At 33.5% G+C, this 15,343-nt stretch overlaps 1 protein-coding gene across 1 annotated transcript in view; it reads left to right on the forward strand.

Annotated features, from left to right (window-relative positions):
• The window catches only part of CDH12 (cadherin 12), a 119,958-nt gene that overhangs the window by 21,590 nt on the left and 83,025 nt on the right, over positions 1-15,343 (forward strand). Inside the window, exon 2 of the mRNA XM_005904450.2 lies at positions 1,884-2,051. Within this exon, the coding sequence (XP_005904512.2) occupies positions 1,910-2,051 (142 nt within the window). The 5' untranslated portion in view covers positions 1,884-1,909. The remainder of the gene's footprint in view (positions 1-1,883; positions 2,052-15,343) is intronic.

The following is a 15,343-nucleotide window of genomic DNA, read 5'->3' on the forward strand; positions in this document are numbered from 1 at the left end:
GGCAGAAAATGAGTAGGCTATATAAATATCCATATATATCAAATGATTCATGATTATAAATTATTTATAGATTCCTTCCTTTATTCAGCTAGTCATTCCACTAGTCAGATGGTCAACACAATCTTATTGAGTTTTTCTCTGCATGATAAGCACTCCATTAGAGGCTGGAGTAACTTGGTGATAAAAGAAACAAAACTCCCTACAATGGCAAAGCTTAATGAAATCTAAGTTAAAAAAAAAAATTCTGTGACTAAAATTAATGTCAGGAATCCTGAGAAACAAAATAAAATATACAAATAAAATATTTCAAGTGTTTAAAAAAGTTAATATATGTATCCTAAAAAAATAAGAATGAAGAAGAATGTGGCATTTTTTTAGAAATCTGCTCACTGTAACAACTTAGGAAATGGCAACAAGCTCCAGTATCCTTGCCTAGAAAATCCCATGGACAGAGGAGTCTGGCAGGCTATAGTCCATGGGGTTGCAAAGAATTGGACACGACTTAGTGACTGAGCATGTACATATAAAATATATATTTTTAACAATTTATTTTTTAAAGGTAAGATGATTCTGTGTAAATTATGTCTAACTGGGGCTGACTTAGTGAGATCCTTAACCATATTCCACAATGCTGCACAAATGTCAGTAAATGGCTATTACCACAATCATTAAATTACATCCAAACTATTGGACATTGTGGGTGTTTCACTTTTAAAACCACATATAATTTAATGGTGGGGGGAGGGGAATAAAGCAAATGGAACCACTGACAAAGAATTAAATTCCAAAATATGCAAGCAGCTTATGCAACGCAATACCAGAAAAACATACAACCCAATAAAAAAATGGGTCAAAGAACTAAACAGACATTTCTCCAAAGAAGACATATAGGTGACTAATAAACACATGAAAATATGCTCAACATCGTTCATTAGTAGAGAATGCAAATCAATACCATAATGAGGTATCATTTCATGCTGGTCAGAATGGCCACCATCAAAAAGTCTACAAACAATAAATGCTGGAGAGGGTGTGGAGAAAAGGGAACCCTCTTACACTGCTGGTGGGAATGCAAACTGGTACAGTGGAGAACAGTGTGGAGATTCCTTAAAAAAACTAGAAATAGAACTGTCATATGGCCCAGCAATCCCACTGATGGGCATACACACCGAGGAAACCAGAATTGAGAGACACATGTACCCCAGTGTTCATTGCAGCACTGTTTACAATAGCCAGGACATGGAAGCAACCTAGATGCCCATCAGCAGATGAATGGATAAGGAAGTTGTGGTACATATATACAATGGAATATTACTCAGCTAAAAACATGAATGTGTTTGAGTCAATTCTAATGATGTGGATGAAACTGGAGTCTATTATACAGAGTGAAGTAAGTCAGAAAGAGAAACACCAATTCAGTATATTAATGCATATATTTGGAACTTAGAAAGATCGTAACGATGATCCTATATGCAGAGCAGCAAAAGAGACACAGATGTAAACAACAGGCTTTTGGAGTATGTGGGCAAAGGTAAAGGTGGGATGATTTCAGAGAATATCATTGAAACATGTATATTACCATATGTAAAATAGATGACCAGTGCAAGTTCAAAAAATGAAGCAGGGCACGTAAGAAGGGACGTGGGAGGGGGATTCAGGATGGGGGGGACACACGCACTTGTGGCTGATCCATGTCAATGTATGGCAAAAACCACTACAATATTATAAAGTAATTAGCCTCCAATTAAACTAAATCAATTTAAAAAACACATAAATTTTGTTAGCATGTCTTTGCTAAAGAATTTATATAGAATCATTTTCTTGTGGACTATTTTGGAAAACTGAACATTTGTGATATTTCTTTTCTATTTTTTCCCCTTAAGGTGTTATTAGAACAGCTTTGCCAAACATGGACAGGGAAGTCAAAGAACAATACCAAGTTCTCATCCAAGCCAAGGATATGGGCGGACAACTGGGAGGGTTAGCCGGAACGACAATAGTCAACATCACCCTCACGGATGTCAATGACAATCCACCTCGATTCCCCAAAAGTATGTTCTTTCCTGTTAAGTCTAAATCAGTACAGCTTTTTAAAAAATGTCTTACATTTCACTGAATTTTACAGGACTTGTAATGATTTTCCAGACACTTTTGTTCTTTAGGAAGCAGAAGCTAAAAATTAAATGTCCTCAGAATTACATTTTTCCATAAGAGTCATACATAGTGTGATTTTAATATAAAATAACATAAATGAGTCAATAATTATACAACTTATGTTATCAATTCATATGAAAATGAAATATGCATAGTAGATTGGGATCTTGTATGATTTCTTACTAATTGAAAAAGTAATACAAACATGAAAATTGATGTATAATTTGACTTATGATGCACATCCCACTGTACTATTTCTTATATAACTAACATAAAATTTTCTGTCTTCACTTTATCAATTATATTATGTTAAATTGTTTCTGTATAATTCCCTAGAGATATCATATGATATAGTGATGCTATTTCATTACTTTGGTTGCATTTTATTTAAGTTTGCAGTAGGTGAAAATTGCTACAGTTTCTATGATAATAGAATAATTCACACTTATCTCTTCTCTGTAATTCTATGTTTCTTGTTGAAAATGAATACCTCTCACTTGTGTTATATCTAGTTTTCCTTTGCAGTATTACATTTAACACCAATAAGTACCTGTTTGATTTTTGGTACTTTTCTAGGATTGTAGTTCAGTATTCCTAGAACTTAGAATACAGAAAGTGAATATTTCTATCATTGTTTCTATAAGGAACGTGATAAAGTCACTGTTTTGCATGAACAGTTTTATAAAACAAAGCAAAATGATTTTCCTCATCTAATTCCAAGTGAGTTTATCTACCAAAGTATATAACACTGAGGACATTTAGCTAAATGGATATTTTATTCCTTTAGCTGTATGGTTTTACATACTTTAATACTTGGTCATTTTTTTCTTAAAACTACCAACATATTTTTTGTGAAAATATGTTTAGTTAGTGATCAGAAAGTCAGTGTACTGAACAAATGTTATAAGACTGGCAATTAGAAATCACCCTACTTTAGCAAATGGGATGTATATGACAAATAGCTAGCAAATAATATGTTATGACTAAAAACAGAGCCCTAGAGCATCCCTTTCTCTTTCTCTTCTCTTAAGGGAAACAGAAAAAGTATAAATAAATATGTAAATGGAAAAAATAAAGTATTTGATTCTCTATCATATGGCATTAACAAAGAACATACTCCCACCTGAAAAATACCGATTTTTAACATTTTTACTATGTATTTGTGGTAATTTGTAATAGCTAATTGAGGAGACTAATTTGAAAGATTAGTATACTTTTACATAAAAAGTGGTATTGTGATTTAAAATCCTGTTTTGGATTTTGTGCATATAAAATAGGTTCAGTCTAGGGTACAGGAGACAACAGAAATGATCTTAGGTGGTGTCAATACTCTTATTCACAAGGATGATGGTAAAGTTTTTCACGAGTACAAAACTCAACCATTGGAAAGAAACAGCTTCTGAATATGAATGAAGGGTAGTTCACAAAAGTTTGTGCAGCTATCAGACAAATAGACTGACATACAACAAGGAAATGAAAATGTCTCAGTGGGAGAGAAACTAGAGTATAGGCAGGGAACCAAGATGGTGCACTCAGGTCCCAGGGCAACAGGAAAATCAACTCCAGGTCTTTGCTAGGGAAAAGAATCTGGATAAAGCAGCAGGCCTGTTTGGAATTTATTCCAAGTTGAATCTGTAGGTCTAAGAGTAACTAGATGAGACCCAGAAAGACGGATTGGGAGGTAAGGGTATTTGAACTTTTAGAGCATTTACATGCTGTGTCAGGAACTTTATCATTTTCTTTGGAAATACTTTGAGGTCTTTATATTCCATGTTTTGCTGTTAAGAAAACTGAGGCTTAGAGAGATTAACTTGCCCAAGATCATCAAAACTGGCAAACTTTTTTCTGACTTTGCAGTTCAAATTTCTTCCAATGCAACATAATATGAAAATGAAAATCTATTGTTTTCTTTTACCTGAAACTCTAAAACCATACTTTTAAGACACATCTGCAAAAAGTCACATGACATATGTTGAATTGTCACTGTAAACAGAAATGAAAGGTAGAATAAATATATCAAACGGATCACTGTGATCTAATTATTTTCTTTCTTCAAGTATGCAAGTGTTACATGCACATTTGAACTATAGCCTGAAAATATAATAGGGTGAGAGATATTTTTAAATCATGAGAAAGAAGAGGGTTTTTCACATTTTGCATGAATAAAATATTAATCCCCTTGAAACTTTACATGACTTGTATCAAGCTCTTTTTAATGTACTGTCATTTTGAATTACATCCTTCAGAGGAAAATACAGAATACATTTAAAAACAGAAAAACCACCTCTATAGAAGACAATGCTTTTTGTGCCTGAGTAGTCTTACATGGATCAATTAAACTGAAAATATTACATAAAATGACAAACTGAAATACTAACCTTTTGAATATAAAAGTCAAGACAGCATATATTTCATACATATTGTAACTTAAAAAGAGAATTTCCCATAACCAGCTATATTTGTTCTTATCTATTAATCATTTATGCTGGAAAAAGTTTCTCCTTCAGATAAACTTCATGGAGCTACATTTTATTGTTGCTTAAGAATGCACAAGATTATTTCTTAAAATTTACTAATCATAATTTGTTTTGACTTTGTGTGTGTACATATGCATGTGTAACAGTGTTAAGCACCCATTTCCATCCATTTCCTTCTATAAATCTGTTAGAAATGAAAATAAATTTAAATGGCATAGCCATTTGTATGATGCAACTGTAAATAGTTTACTGTTTTATTGTTGCAAAATAGATGGTTCCTGAGGCATCAAAATTTCCTACCAATTTAATTCAATGATGGTGACAATGATATTTACTAATAAGTTTCCATGTGTCATGCATTATGCAAAGTGATTTGCATATGTATTCCAATTACAATGACTGTCTAGTAGTTTCTCAATTTTAGACATAAAATAGCAAGGTTGTATTATTATTAAAAGTTAAGAAACTTGTCCGAGATCACACAACCCCTTGGTAGGAGAACTGAAGACCTCATCTTATGAAGGGACTTCAAACTCTAACTTTTTATCATTTTCCCTCTTAAAAGGCAATTTACCTTTGATATCCATGTTTTGCACCATAAGTCCCTTATATTACTCTATAAGATAATATAGAGTATTGTTCACAAAAAAAGGAGGGAATACTGTTTTAGAAATAGAAATAATGCCAGTATGTTAAAAGAGCTCTACCAGCAGTCAAATGAAGATTAAAAGTTTTCTGTATAAAATCTTTTACATATAGTCATATAACTTCCATCTACTATAATCAAGTACATCCATAGAGGATCTCCATCCGTCAAAACAAGCTACCAGCAAAACACTGGTGGTTTCCATTACTTGAATTCTAAATGACAAAACCATCTAACAAGCTTATCTAAATTATACACTATGAGATCAAATCAATTAAGTGGTGTGGTTAATTCACATTAGGCAAAATACTTCTCTCACTTATCTCTTCTGTAATAATAATTTTGTAATGAATAAGAAAGCAACTTAGGTGAAATAAAGCCCTTCATATTTTAGATGAAAAGAGGTAATTTATAGGAAATGTAAAGAAGTTTGCTTTTTTTTTTCAGTATAAGCATGTAAGAACTGTTTGTACAGTAAACAAATTTGAATGTAGAACATAGGTCATTAGTGTTTGTTTGAAGACAATTTCTTAGTCATAAGCAATATTTTAAAGTAAGTCTGTTTTTTGGAAAATTCCCTGGCAACCCACTGGTTAGGACTCAGTGATTTCCCTGTGGTGGCCCAAGTTCAATCCCTGGTCAGGAAACTAAGATCCCATAAGTGGTTTGGTGTGGTGTGGCCAAAAAATAAACAAATAAAAATAGGTCTGTTTTCATCTAATAACTAACATATTTGTTTATATTGACTGTTTCTCATTATAGAAATTTTGATTCAATTATGTCAATAATATTAGTACATTAGTTACTTTATAAAATATATCATTGTATCCATGTTACCATTTGTTAATTTAACAAATAAAACATTTACAAATATTAAAATTCACCTCAGAGAACAATGTTATTGCCCTTCAGTTAATATAAAAACAATCTAAAATTAAAGAATTAAATGCATCAGCCAAAATTCCTACTGCACAATGAGCAATATCTGATCTTTTTTGCACAAACTATCAAAAACTACAGAATTATGCATAAATATACACATGAAAGTGAAACTGTTAGTCATTCAGCTGTGTCTGATTCTTTGCAACCCCATGGACTGTAACCCGCCAGGCTACTTTGTCCATGGAATTCTCCAGGCAAGAATACTGGCGTGGGTAGCCATTCCCTTCTCCAGGGGATCTTCCTGACCCAGGGATCAAATTTGTGTCTCTTGCATTGCAAGCAGATTCTTTACTGTCTGTGTCACCAGGGAAGCCCAAATATATACATACTTATATTCAACTATATATTTTTTCTTAAATTGTAAATGTATGATATAGAAAGGTGACAAGATGCCCAGATTAATTATTGAATTATTAAGTAAATGGTGATAAAAATATTTTTACTTATTGAAAAATATTGATCTGTTTAATTAAAACATATCTCTTCATTTCATTCTATCATTAATTTTTGGCATCCAGGTTGAGATAGGCTCTTTTAATAGTTTAAAGTTTATAGTATTTTGTTTATGTTTAAGGAAGTAGTCATTATAATATGTAATTAATAAAGATTTTTATTAGAATCAGTATGAACCCAGTTACACCCAGAGGGGTTACAAAGTCGTATTCTCTTTGTTCACCATTTGGTAAATGGAAAATGGTGAGTTTTGACACTGAAATTTTCTTGGTAAAACCATGTAATAAGTTATTCTGAATAAAGAACTAAAAACCGCTACTCAGATCTAGCCTTCGAAAATGTACTTTCACATTCTCCCAGGTGCCCAAAGTTTTATTGTTACAAGGATGACTGAGATCACCCACTAAAGATACATACTCAAGATTTAAATTTATTTTAGATATATTTGCATATTTATATATTTTATATTTGATTTTAATAGGCAATTTGAAATTTTAAAATATAGATTTATATATTTATTTAAATAACATCATAGGAAAAAATACTTCCTGAATTTTGAGCACCCAGGATACAGCTGAATATGTAATTATGTGCCCTGGAGGAAGGCATAGCAACCCACTCCAGTATTCTGGCCTGGAGAATCCCATGGATAGAGGAGCCTGGTGGGCTACAGTCCATGGGGTCTCAGAGTCAGATAGGACTGAAGCAGCTTAATATGTACATACTGAGAATCACTTCAGTTCTTTTCACAGTCTCCTTCGGGGCCTGTTAGGGAATGAAATATGTACAAATCTTACCTCTTAGTTTATCTGGAGACTCTGGCCAAGGGCTTGCTTCCTACCTGCTGGTCAAGCACAAATAAACTGTTAAAAACTCCAGCATGATTCTAAAGATGCCTCTGAGGCAAAGGTGGTATTTCTGTTCTTATCGCTGTCTCCAATATGTTATTTTAGGTGAAAGAATTCAAAAGAGATGGTAGCAATTACTCTGAATGAAATACCAGAAGAAACATGACTAAAATAATTGGTCTTATGTAAGTTCTACTACTATTTAAGTGAGAAAGCCTACTTCAACTTCACTCAAATATTTTAGATTGGAAGAGTGGCATAGATCAGTTGTATGCAAATTTAACAGTTTAGATCAAATGCAAGTTAAGGCTTTCCTTAATTGGAACTGGGTGTTGGTTTTAAGTGGTAAGAAAAAAATAATATGTGAAGGGGTTAATGATATAAACTCATGTTTGTGTATGTTTCTCAAATTTAATATTAGTGCCAATTTAACATCAACTTTAATACACAGTTTAATTCCCATAGTTAAAATTTTATTTAAGAAATTTCAAACATATAGGATTTTTCTAGCATTCTCTGACAATTTATTCTAATCTGTGGCTTCTACGGGGTGTGTGTGTGTGTGTGTGTGTGTGTGTGTGTGTGCTCAGCTGCTCAATACCTCCCAAAAACATGACTAAGACAAAAAAATTATATAAGTTGATCTTTAATATTATATGTATCTATGATATTTGACAATTAGATATTCTCTTCATTTTAGGAGGAAATGTTTAAAAAGCATTGTGTGCCTGCACACTAAGCTGCTTCAGTCATGTCCAACTCTTTGTGACCCCATGGACCATAGCCCACCAGACTCCTCCTCTGTCTATGGTAGTCTCAAGGCAAGAATACTGGAGTGTGGTTGTCGTGCCCTCCTGCAGGGATCTTCCCAACTCAGGGATTAGACCAGGGTCTCTTACATCGCCTGCATTGGCAGGATGATTCTTTACCACTAGTGCCAACTGGGAAGCCCTAAAAAAGCATTAAAAATTATAAATTTTAGGGATTAAAAAAGTACACAAAGAGTTTATACTCAATAATTTTTCAGTTCTCACACAGAATGTAGGCATGGGTCATAATAGTTGATGATTCTATTTCTATTCTTGAAAAATAAGCCAAGACACATTATAAAACCAGCTTTTCACTAAGTGGAATAAATGCTTTCAGTTTAATTCCCAAATGGGTCTTTGTCTATTTCAATAAAAACAAATAAGAAATAACTATCTCCTGAAGATAAGACATACAATTGATAATCTGGAACTTACTCACCAGTGGCCTCCCAGTGGTTCTCAAATCATGTTTGCCTTAGGAATCCTTTGGGATCCTATGTTGTAGGGATAAAAGCAGTGCTTCAGTTGACAGAGCTTAGACCCAGAAATCTGAATTGTAAATAAGCATTCCAATAGACTCTGGTATAGGTAGTCTGCAGGGCACAATTTGAAATCCACCAGTTTACTGTGATGAAGGGGCAAGTGTTGATTCTCTGAGATGGCTTTTTCATTATTCATTAACTAGAGGTAATAAGTTAATTATTTTGCATCTCATGAGAATTTTTTAATTTGCACAAAATTCTATTCCTATAAAATTCCACCTATATGGGTGGAGACTGCATACTAAACTACAGTCATTTTAAATTAAGTATTTTGAAAGTTTTTTTTTTTTTTAACAATTAAGCACTCATATACATTTTTATATCTTGCTTAGACATCTTCCAAAGAGTTTATGCATGTCAGATACTGATGCTTTAAGGCTGAATTCAAATTTTATCAAAGTGAATACAATCTGAATGCAAGCTCAGTGAAAAACTTTGCACTCCCAATTCTCTAGTGAGACAGGTCTACTGAATTTCAGTAGTCTGTATAAGCAGATGTAACTAAATGAAAAACAACAGAACTTTAAAACCACCTCTCTCCTTTCTTATTATTGCCCCTGTGAATATCATATTGTGCTTTGTGGATGAGTATATGAATCTTTTTAAAATAGTGCTGACACTTTTTTATGATCTACTTGGTCCTGTTCCCAATGTTGCAAGGTATAGAAGATTGGAACCTGGTTGCTCCATTGCCCTATTAGCAGATTCTCAGAGAAGCTGAGCATATGAGATGGATAGCAAGTGATGTCACTGAGATGGCAATTATAACAATAATATTAATACTATCAAAGTTTTACTCAGAGTAAAGAATATATGCTCTGATTGTTAATGTCATTTCCCCAGTTGTCTTAAAATGCTTTAAGTTTATTTTATTATTACTGTAGCCTTTGAAAATTGCATTGTCAAAAATTCCTGCCACTTTTATATAATCAAATATGTGTATGTATGATACTTGTTCTTGATTCTTAAGAGATGTGAATTGAATACTACTCTCTTTATTCTTCTCACCCTACAGTGCACTCTATAAGACAAATATCTATATGTGTAAATAAATAACAACCACTATAAAATTCCAAAATTGTAATATGATAAGAATAATTATTCGTATAAGGAGGATACAACTATTTGATCAAGCTAGAATTGTTACAAAATATTTATGAAGGATATAGAATTTAAGAAGAAATGTGTGTATAGTTAAAAATTTAACAGACTGAAAGAGAGAAGGTTGGTTGCAGAGTGCCATGAGCCTGAAACAGACACATATATTTATGTATATATGTGTGCTTTTGATTAGAGTGGGAATGTCATAAATCAATAAGTTAGAACAATAATTTGGAAAACACTGAAGCAGAGAGAAGATGTGGCACAGACCTAGGGGAGCTGTTTGGAATAGACAGATGCAGAACTGAGAGATCGGAAGTAGCAGGACAGGAAGGGCTTTGTGATCTGCTGGATTCAGAGATAAGTAAAATAAAGAGCTGGCAAAGAAATTATTTAAACTAAGGGATAGTTTTTCTGTTGATATGCTGAAATTAGTGAAAATCAAGAAAAAATAGATGAAAATACAGAATGTTTCAAAGAAAAATCAAAGTCAAAAAAAAAAAAAAGCTTTTCTGACATAAAGATAGAAGTGATAAAGGAAACTTGAGGCATGGATGAATTTAATCAGAATAAAGAGGATATAAATCTTTAATTTTGAGTATAAGTTCAGGAAGGGGGATGACGAAAGTATAAGGAGAACTTTAGAAATTATTACCTCAAACATTTAAACATATTTCTGACAATGGTGTACATTTTTAATCACAGTTATGAAAGCATCCTAAATTTCCATTTACTTCACAATTTAAATATATTTCATATTTGCCTTACTATTAGTCTAAGCATAAATAGGCAAAGACATTGGACTTCTACAATATTTATGAGTTAAACATGTATAAACAATACTAAAAATCATAAAAACAAAATATTTTGTACATAAGAAACATTTTATTACCAAATATTGGACACAATAAATTGTGTCCTTTAGTGAATAATGTTTCATGGATTGCTAGTTTTATTGAGGAATAAATGGCTATCTCATTTTTGTACTATATATAGGAGATAAAAAATTAATCTCTTCCCTCAAGCATCTCTGTGTATAATAGGAAGATTAAATTAATGGACAATTATACTACTTGAAGTAAAGTAAATGATGGACTTACGCATAAAGTGATATACAAATGTGTAAGATGGGCACCCAAATCATTAGAGAGTATATCTGAGAGGATGTTGAAGGAAAGATTCTCAGTGCTATCTCTGAAATATCTAATAAGAGTTAATCAGTGGAACAGCAAATGTGTACCAAAATATGCTAAAACACTGGAAAAACATAATGCATAATTTAAAGAGCTGTGAAAAAATTGGAAATGCAAAGACACAAGAACAAGTTTCATCAAAAATGACTTGACGCTGTCCTTGAAAGAATGAAAAATAGAATTTATGCAAAGGGCAATGAGGAGTAGTAGGCAAGTGAAACATTTTAGGTATAAGTAACAAAATAGGGAAGAGATATGGACTAGTCAACTAATAAAATATAGACAATTACAGAAAATTTAAACTACTGCATGTGCACATAATGCATTAATATGTGATGAATATTCAGAAATAAAATTTGTAGATCAATGAACTTGTTGCTATTGAAAAAATTAGTTTTGCTTAAAAGAAACTAAAATATCATGTGGGAAGTGACTATTAACAAATATCACTATTCTAGACTAAGCATCAGAATATTTCAAAAAATGTTTGAAAAGTCAAACTTTTGGCTAAATAAGTATTCCCAGGTGAATTTGAATTTCAAACACTTTTCAAGACCCTAATTTGTAAGATGCTGAATATATTTATAATTTATAGTAAAATCTTTGATGTGGCCTATTTTTGTGAAATTATTGGAAAATATCAATGAGAATTATTCACCTATTGTGTTTTGTTAGGTAAATCAGAAATTAAATAGACAAGGATGAAAGATAGTTTTACACATTTAATGGAGGTTTTAAGGGAATAGTAAATGTACTCCAGAAAATGAATGTACAGTGGAAGGTTATTGATGCACTTGAAATGGTGTGTGCTCCTGCCAAGCTCTCCATCATGCTTACTATTATGTAATGGGAGGAGTGGTTATATAAATCACATATATTAATACATATATATATATATTTTAAAATCAGGAACAGTTGTTTTTCTGACAATCATTGTTGTTACTTTTTAGTTGCTAAGTTTTATCTGACTTTTTTGCAACCCCATGGACTATAGCCTGCCAGGCTCCTCTGTCCATCGAATTTCCCTGGCAAGATTACTGGAGTGGGTTGCAATTTCCTTCTGCAGGAGATCTTCTCAACTCAGGGATCGAAACCACATCTCCTACGTTGGCAGACAGATTCTTTACCACTGACCCACCAGGGAAGCCCCCAGCTACCAGGAAATCTCCTGACAATATAAATGGGTTTTTGTTTCATAATTCATTTGGAATTTTTTTGTTGAAATTTTCACTATAAAGTCTTGAAAAAGAATAATATTATAAAAAGCAATTTGTTTTGCTCGGAAATGTAGCCACATGTTTACTGAATCTACAAATCAGTTGCTGCTAAGTCGCTTCAGTCATGTCCGACTCTGTGCGACCCCAGAGATGACAGCCCACCAGGCTCCCCCGTCCCTGGGATTCTCCAGGCAAGAACACTGGAGTGGGTTGCCATTTCCTTCTCCAATGCATAAAAGTGAAAAGTGAAAGTGAAGTTGCTCAGTCCTGTCCGACTCCTAGCGACCCCATGGACTGCAGCCTACCAGGATCCTCCGCCCATGGGATTTTCCAGGCAGGAGTACTGGAGTGGGGTGCCATTGCCTTCTCCATACAAATCAGTAGAACTTTGGTATAAAATATAAAAAAATTGTACTTGAAATGTTGGAGCTATGTAAAAAGAAAGAGAGAATTGGAAGGATAGAAAGAGATGTGATAAATATCCTTCCTTTCTTGGGTGCAGAAGACATTTTATCTTTAGAGTCACATCCCTTTCCTTGGAAACCTCTTACATCCCTTAATGCTCTCTTCTCTACATCTTCATTGATATTTATTTTATAAACACTGAAAAGAGAAACGTTGCCCAAGTCTATCCAACAGAATCAATCCACCCTTAATTGGAGTCTGCATTCATCAATACAGCTGAAATTAAGAAGAACTTGAATTATTTGTATTTGTAAAGGGGTTATTTGATAACTCAACAATTGCCTCCACTTGACTGACACTAAGGCAGAAAAAACAAGTAAAGTGAAATAGTCAGACCAAATAAGGGGCTGTAGTTTAGAGCAGAGATAACACTTGATTGGTTCAACTTACTGACTGTAAGTAGCTACATGTTTGTACCTCAATTTCTTCATCTGTATGGTGGAGCTGGCTCTACCACATCCTCACAGTCACTTATGCACATCTCCTCTCAAATCTGTATTCAGTGATGTTGTGTTGAAGTAAGCCAGGATGGGAGTTTTACTGGTAAATGATAAGACAGAGGGAAACCCTGTAAAGATGTCCACTTCTAAACTGAAGCCCCATCTGCCCTGGTCCAGTTTGGCTTGGAGGTGGAGTGGCAGACGAGATAAGTCTTCATTTTGCTTAAGGATGAGAACATTAATAAATATGATATACTAGAAATGTCTGATTTCCAAATTCAGATTTTGGTAATTAAAGTCAACATAGGACTGCCTATTTAAAGATGAGCAGAAAAGGCAAATGAAGAAACTCTATAGGAACAGTGGGAGACAAAGGAAAAGGGTTTTATTGCATCTTACACATTGTACTTTTTTAGACTATTGGTAATATGATGTGTCATAGTCTGAAAGTTCAGGAAGCTGATCTATCCTCCATATGATATTATCTTTTCTGTAAAATATGAGAAAACATCATATGCGATATGATGTTTGCTTTCATTTCCTTTTTATTTTCTATAGATAAAGAAAGATCATTTTGTGTGCATAGGACTTCTCTTGTGGTTCAGATGGTAAAGAATCTGCCTGCAAGGGAGGAGACCTGGGTTTGATCCCTGCATTGCGAAGATCCCTGGAAAAGGGAATGGCAAACCACTCCAGGATGTGTGTGTGTGTGTTAGTCGTTCAGTCATGTCCAGTATTCTTGCCTGCAGAATTCCATGGACAGAGGCGACTGTGGCTACAGTGCATTGGGTCACAAAGAGTCAAACATGATGGAGCTACTAACACACACAGACACACTCAAGTAATTAAAACACTAAAATGTTTATAAAGCAACATTTCACTTCTCTGTAATTAGGTGGGAAATCATATATACAGATCACTAATGTTTGACTTCAGTCACTGAATCAACAGTTTTATAATAATACACATTTATTTTCTAAATTTTATTTTTTAAAAACTTTAAATTTTTTTTTACTTTTTTTTGTTTTTTTTTTTTTAAAAGTATACAATTCAGTGCTTTTTATTATACATACACAGTTGTGTAACCATCACTGTGATCTAATTATAGACTATTTTTATCATCCTCAACGAAACTGCATGCCTATTAGAATAGGTCCCCCATCCCTCTCCTTTGCCTCCCCAACTCCCAGGCATAATTTTATCTACTTTATTTTATAGATTTGCCTATCTGTATACTCCATATAATGAATTCATACAATAGTTAATCCTTTATATCATATGTTTTACTTAAAATAACATGTTTAAAAGTTAATCCATTTTGTAGCAAGTATCAATAATTTAAAAATTGACACATAGTTGATATACCATATCATGTTAGTTTCAGGTGTACAACATAGTGATTGGACATTTAAGTTCATCACTAAAAGATCAGTACGGTAGATCTAATGACCATCTATGCCCGTAGAAAGCTATTACAATACCATTGATGACATTCATTACTTTGTACCATGTAACACTGTGATTATTTATTTCATAACTGCAAGTATATACACCTCTTAGTTCCCTTTACCTATTTTGCCCATCTCCTACACTTCCCTCCCCTCTGGAAATCACCCATTGTTTGTTCTCTGTGTCTGTGTGCGTATGTGTGCATGCTCAGTCTCTCAGTCACGTCTGACTCTTTGCAATCCTATGGACTGTAGCCCTCCAGGCTCCTCTGTCCATGGGCTTCTCCAGGCAAGAATACTGGAGTGGGTTGCCATTCCCTCCTCCAGAGGATCTTCCCGACCCAGGGATTGAACCCACGTCTCTTGTCTCCTGTATTGGCAGGTGGATTCTTTACCGCTGTGCTGCCTGGGAGGCCCCATTCTCCTTATCTCTGAGTCTGTTTTTGTTTTGTCAGTTTTTAAAAATATTAAAAAAAAAATCCTTATGATGTTGTGTTGGTTTCTGCCATACAACAATGCAGGTCAAGTTTTGTTTCTCAAATATCAAATGTAAGTGAGATCATATGATATTTGTCCTTTTCTGTATTTTTGTATTTTACTTAGCGTAA

Source organism: Bos mutus, chromosome 20, assembly GCF_027580195.1.
Source record: "Bos mutus isolate GX-2022 chromosome 20, NWIPB_WYAK_1.1, whole genome shotgun sequence".
Taxonomy (NCBI): Eukaryota; Metazoa; Chordata; class Mammalia; order Artiodactyla; family Bovidae; genus Bos; species Bos mutus.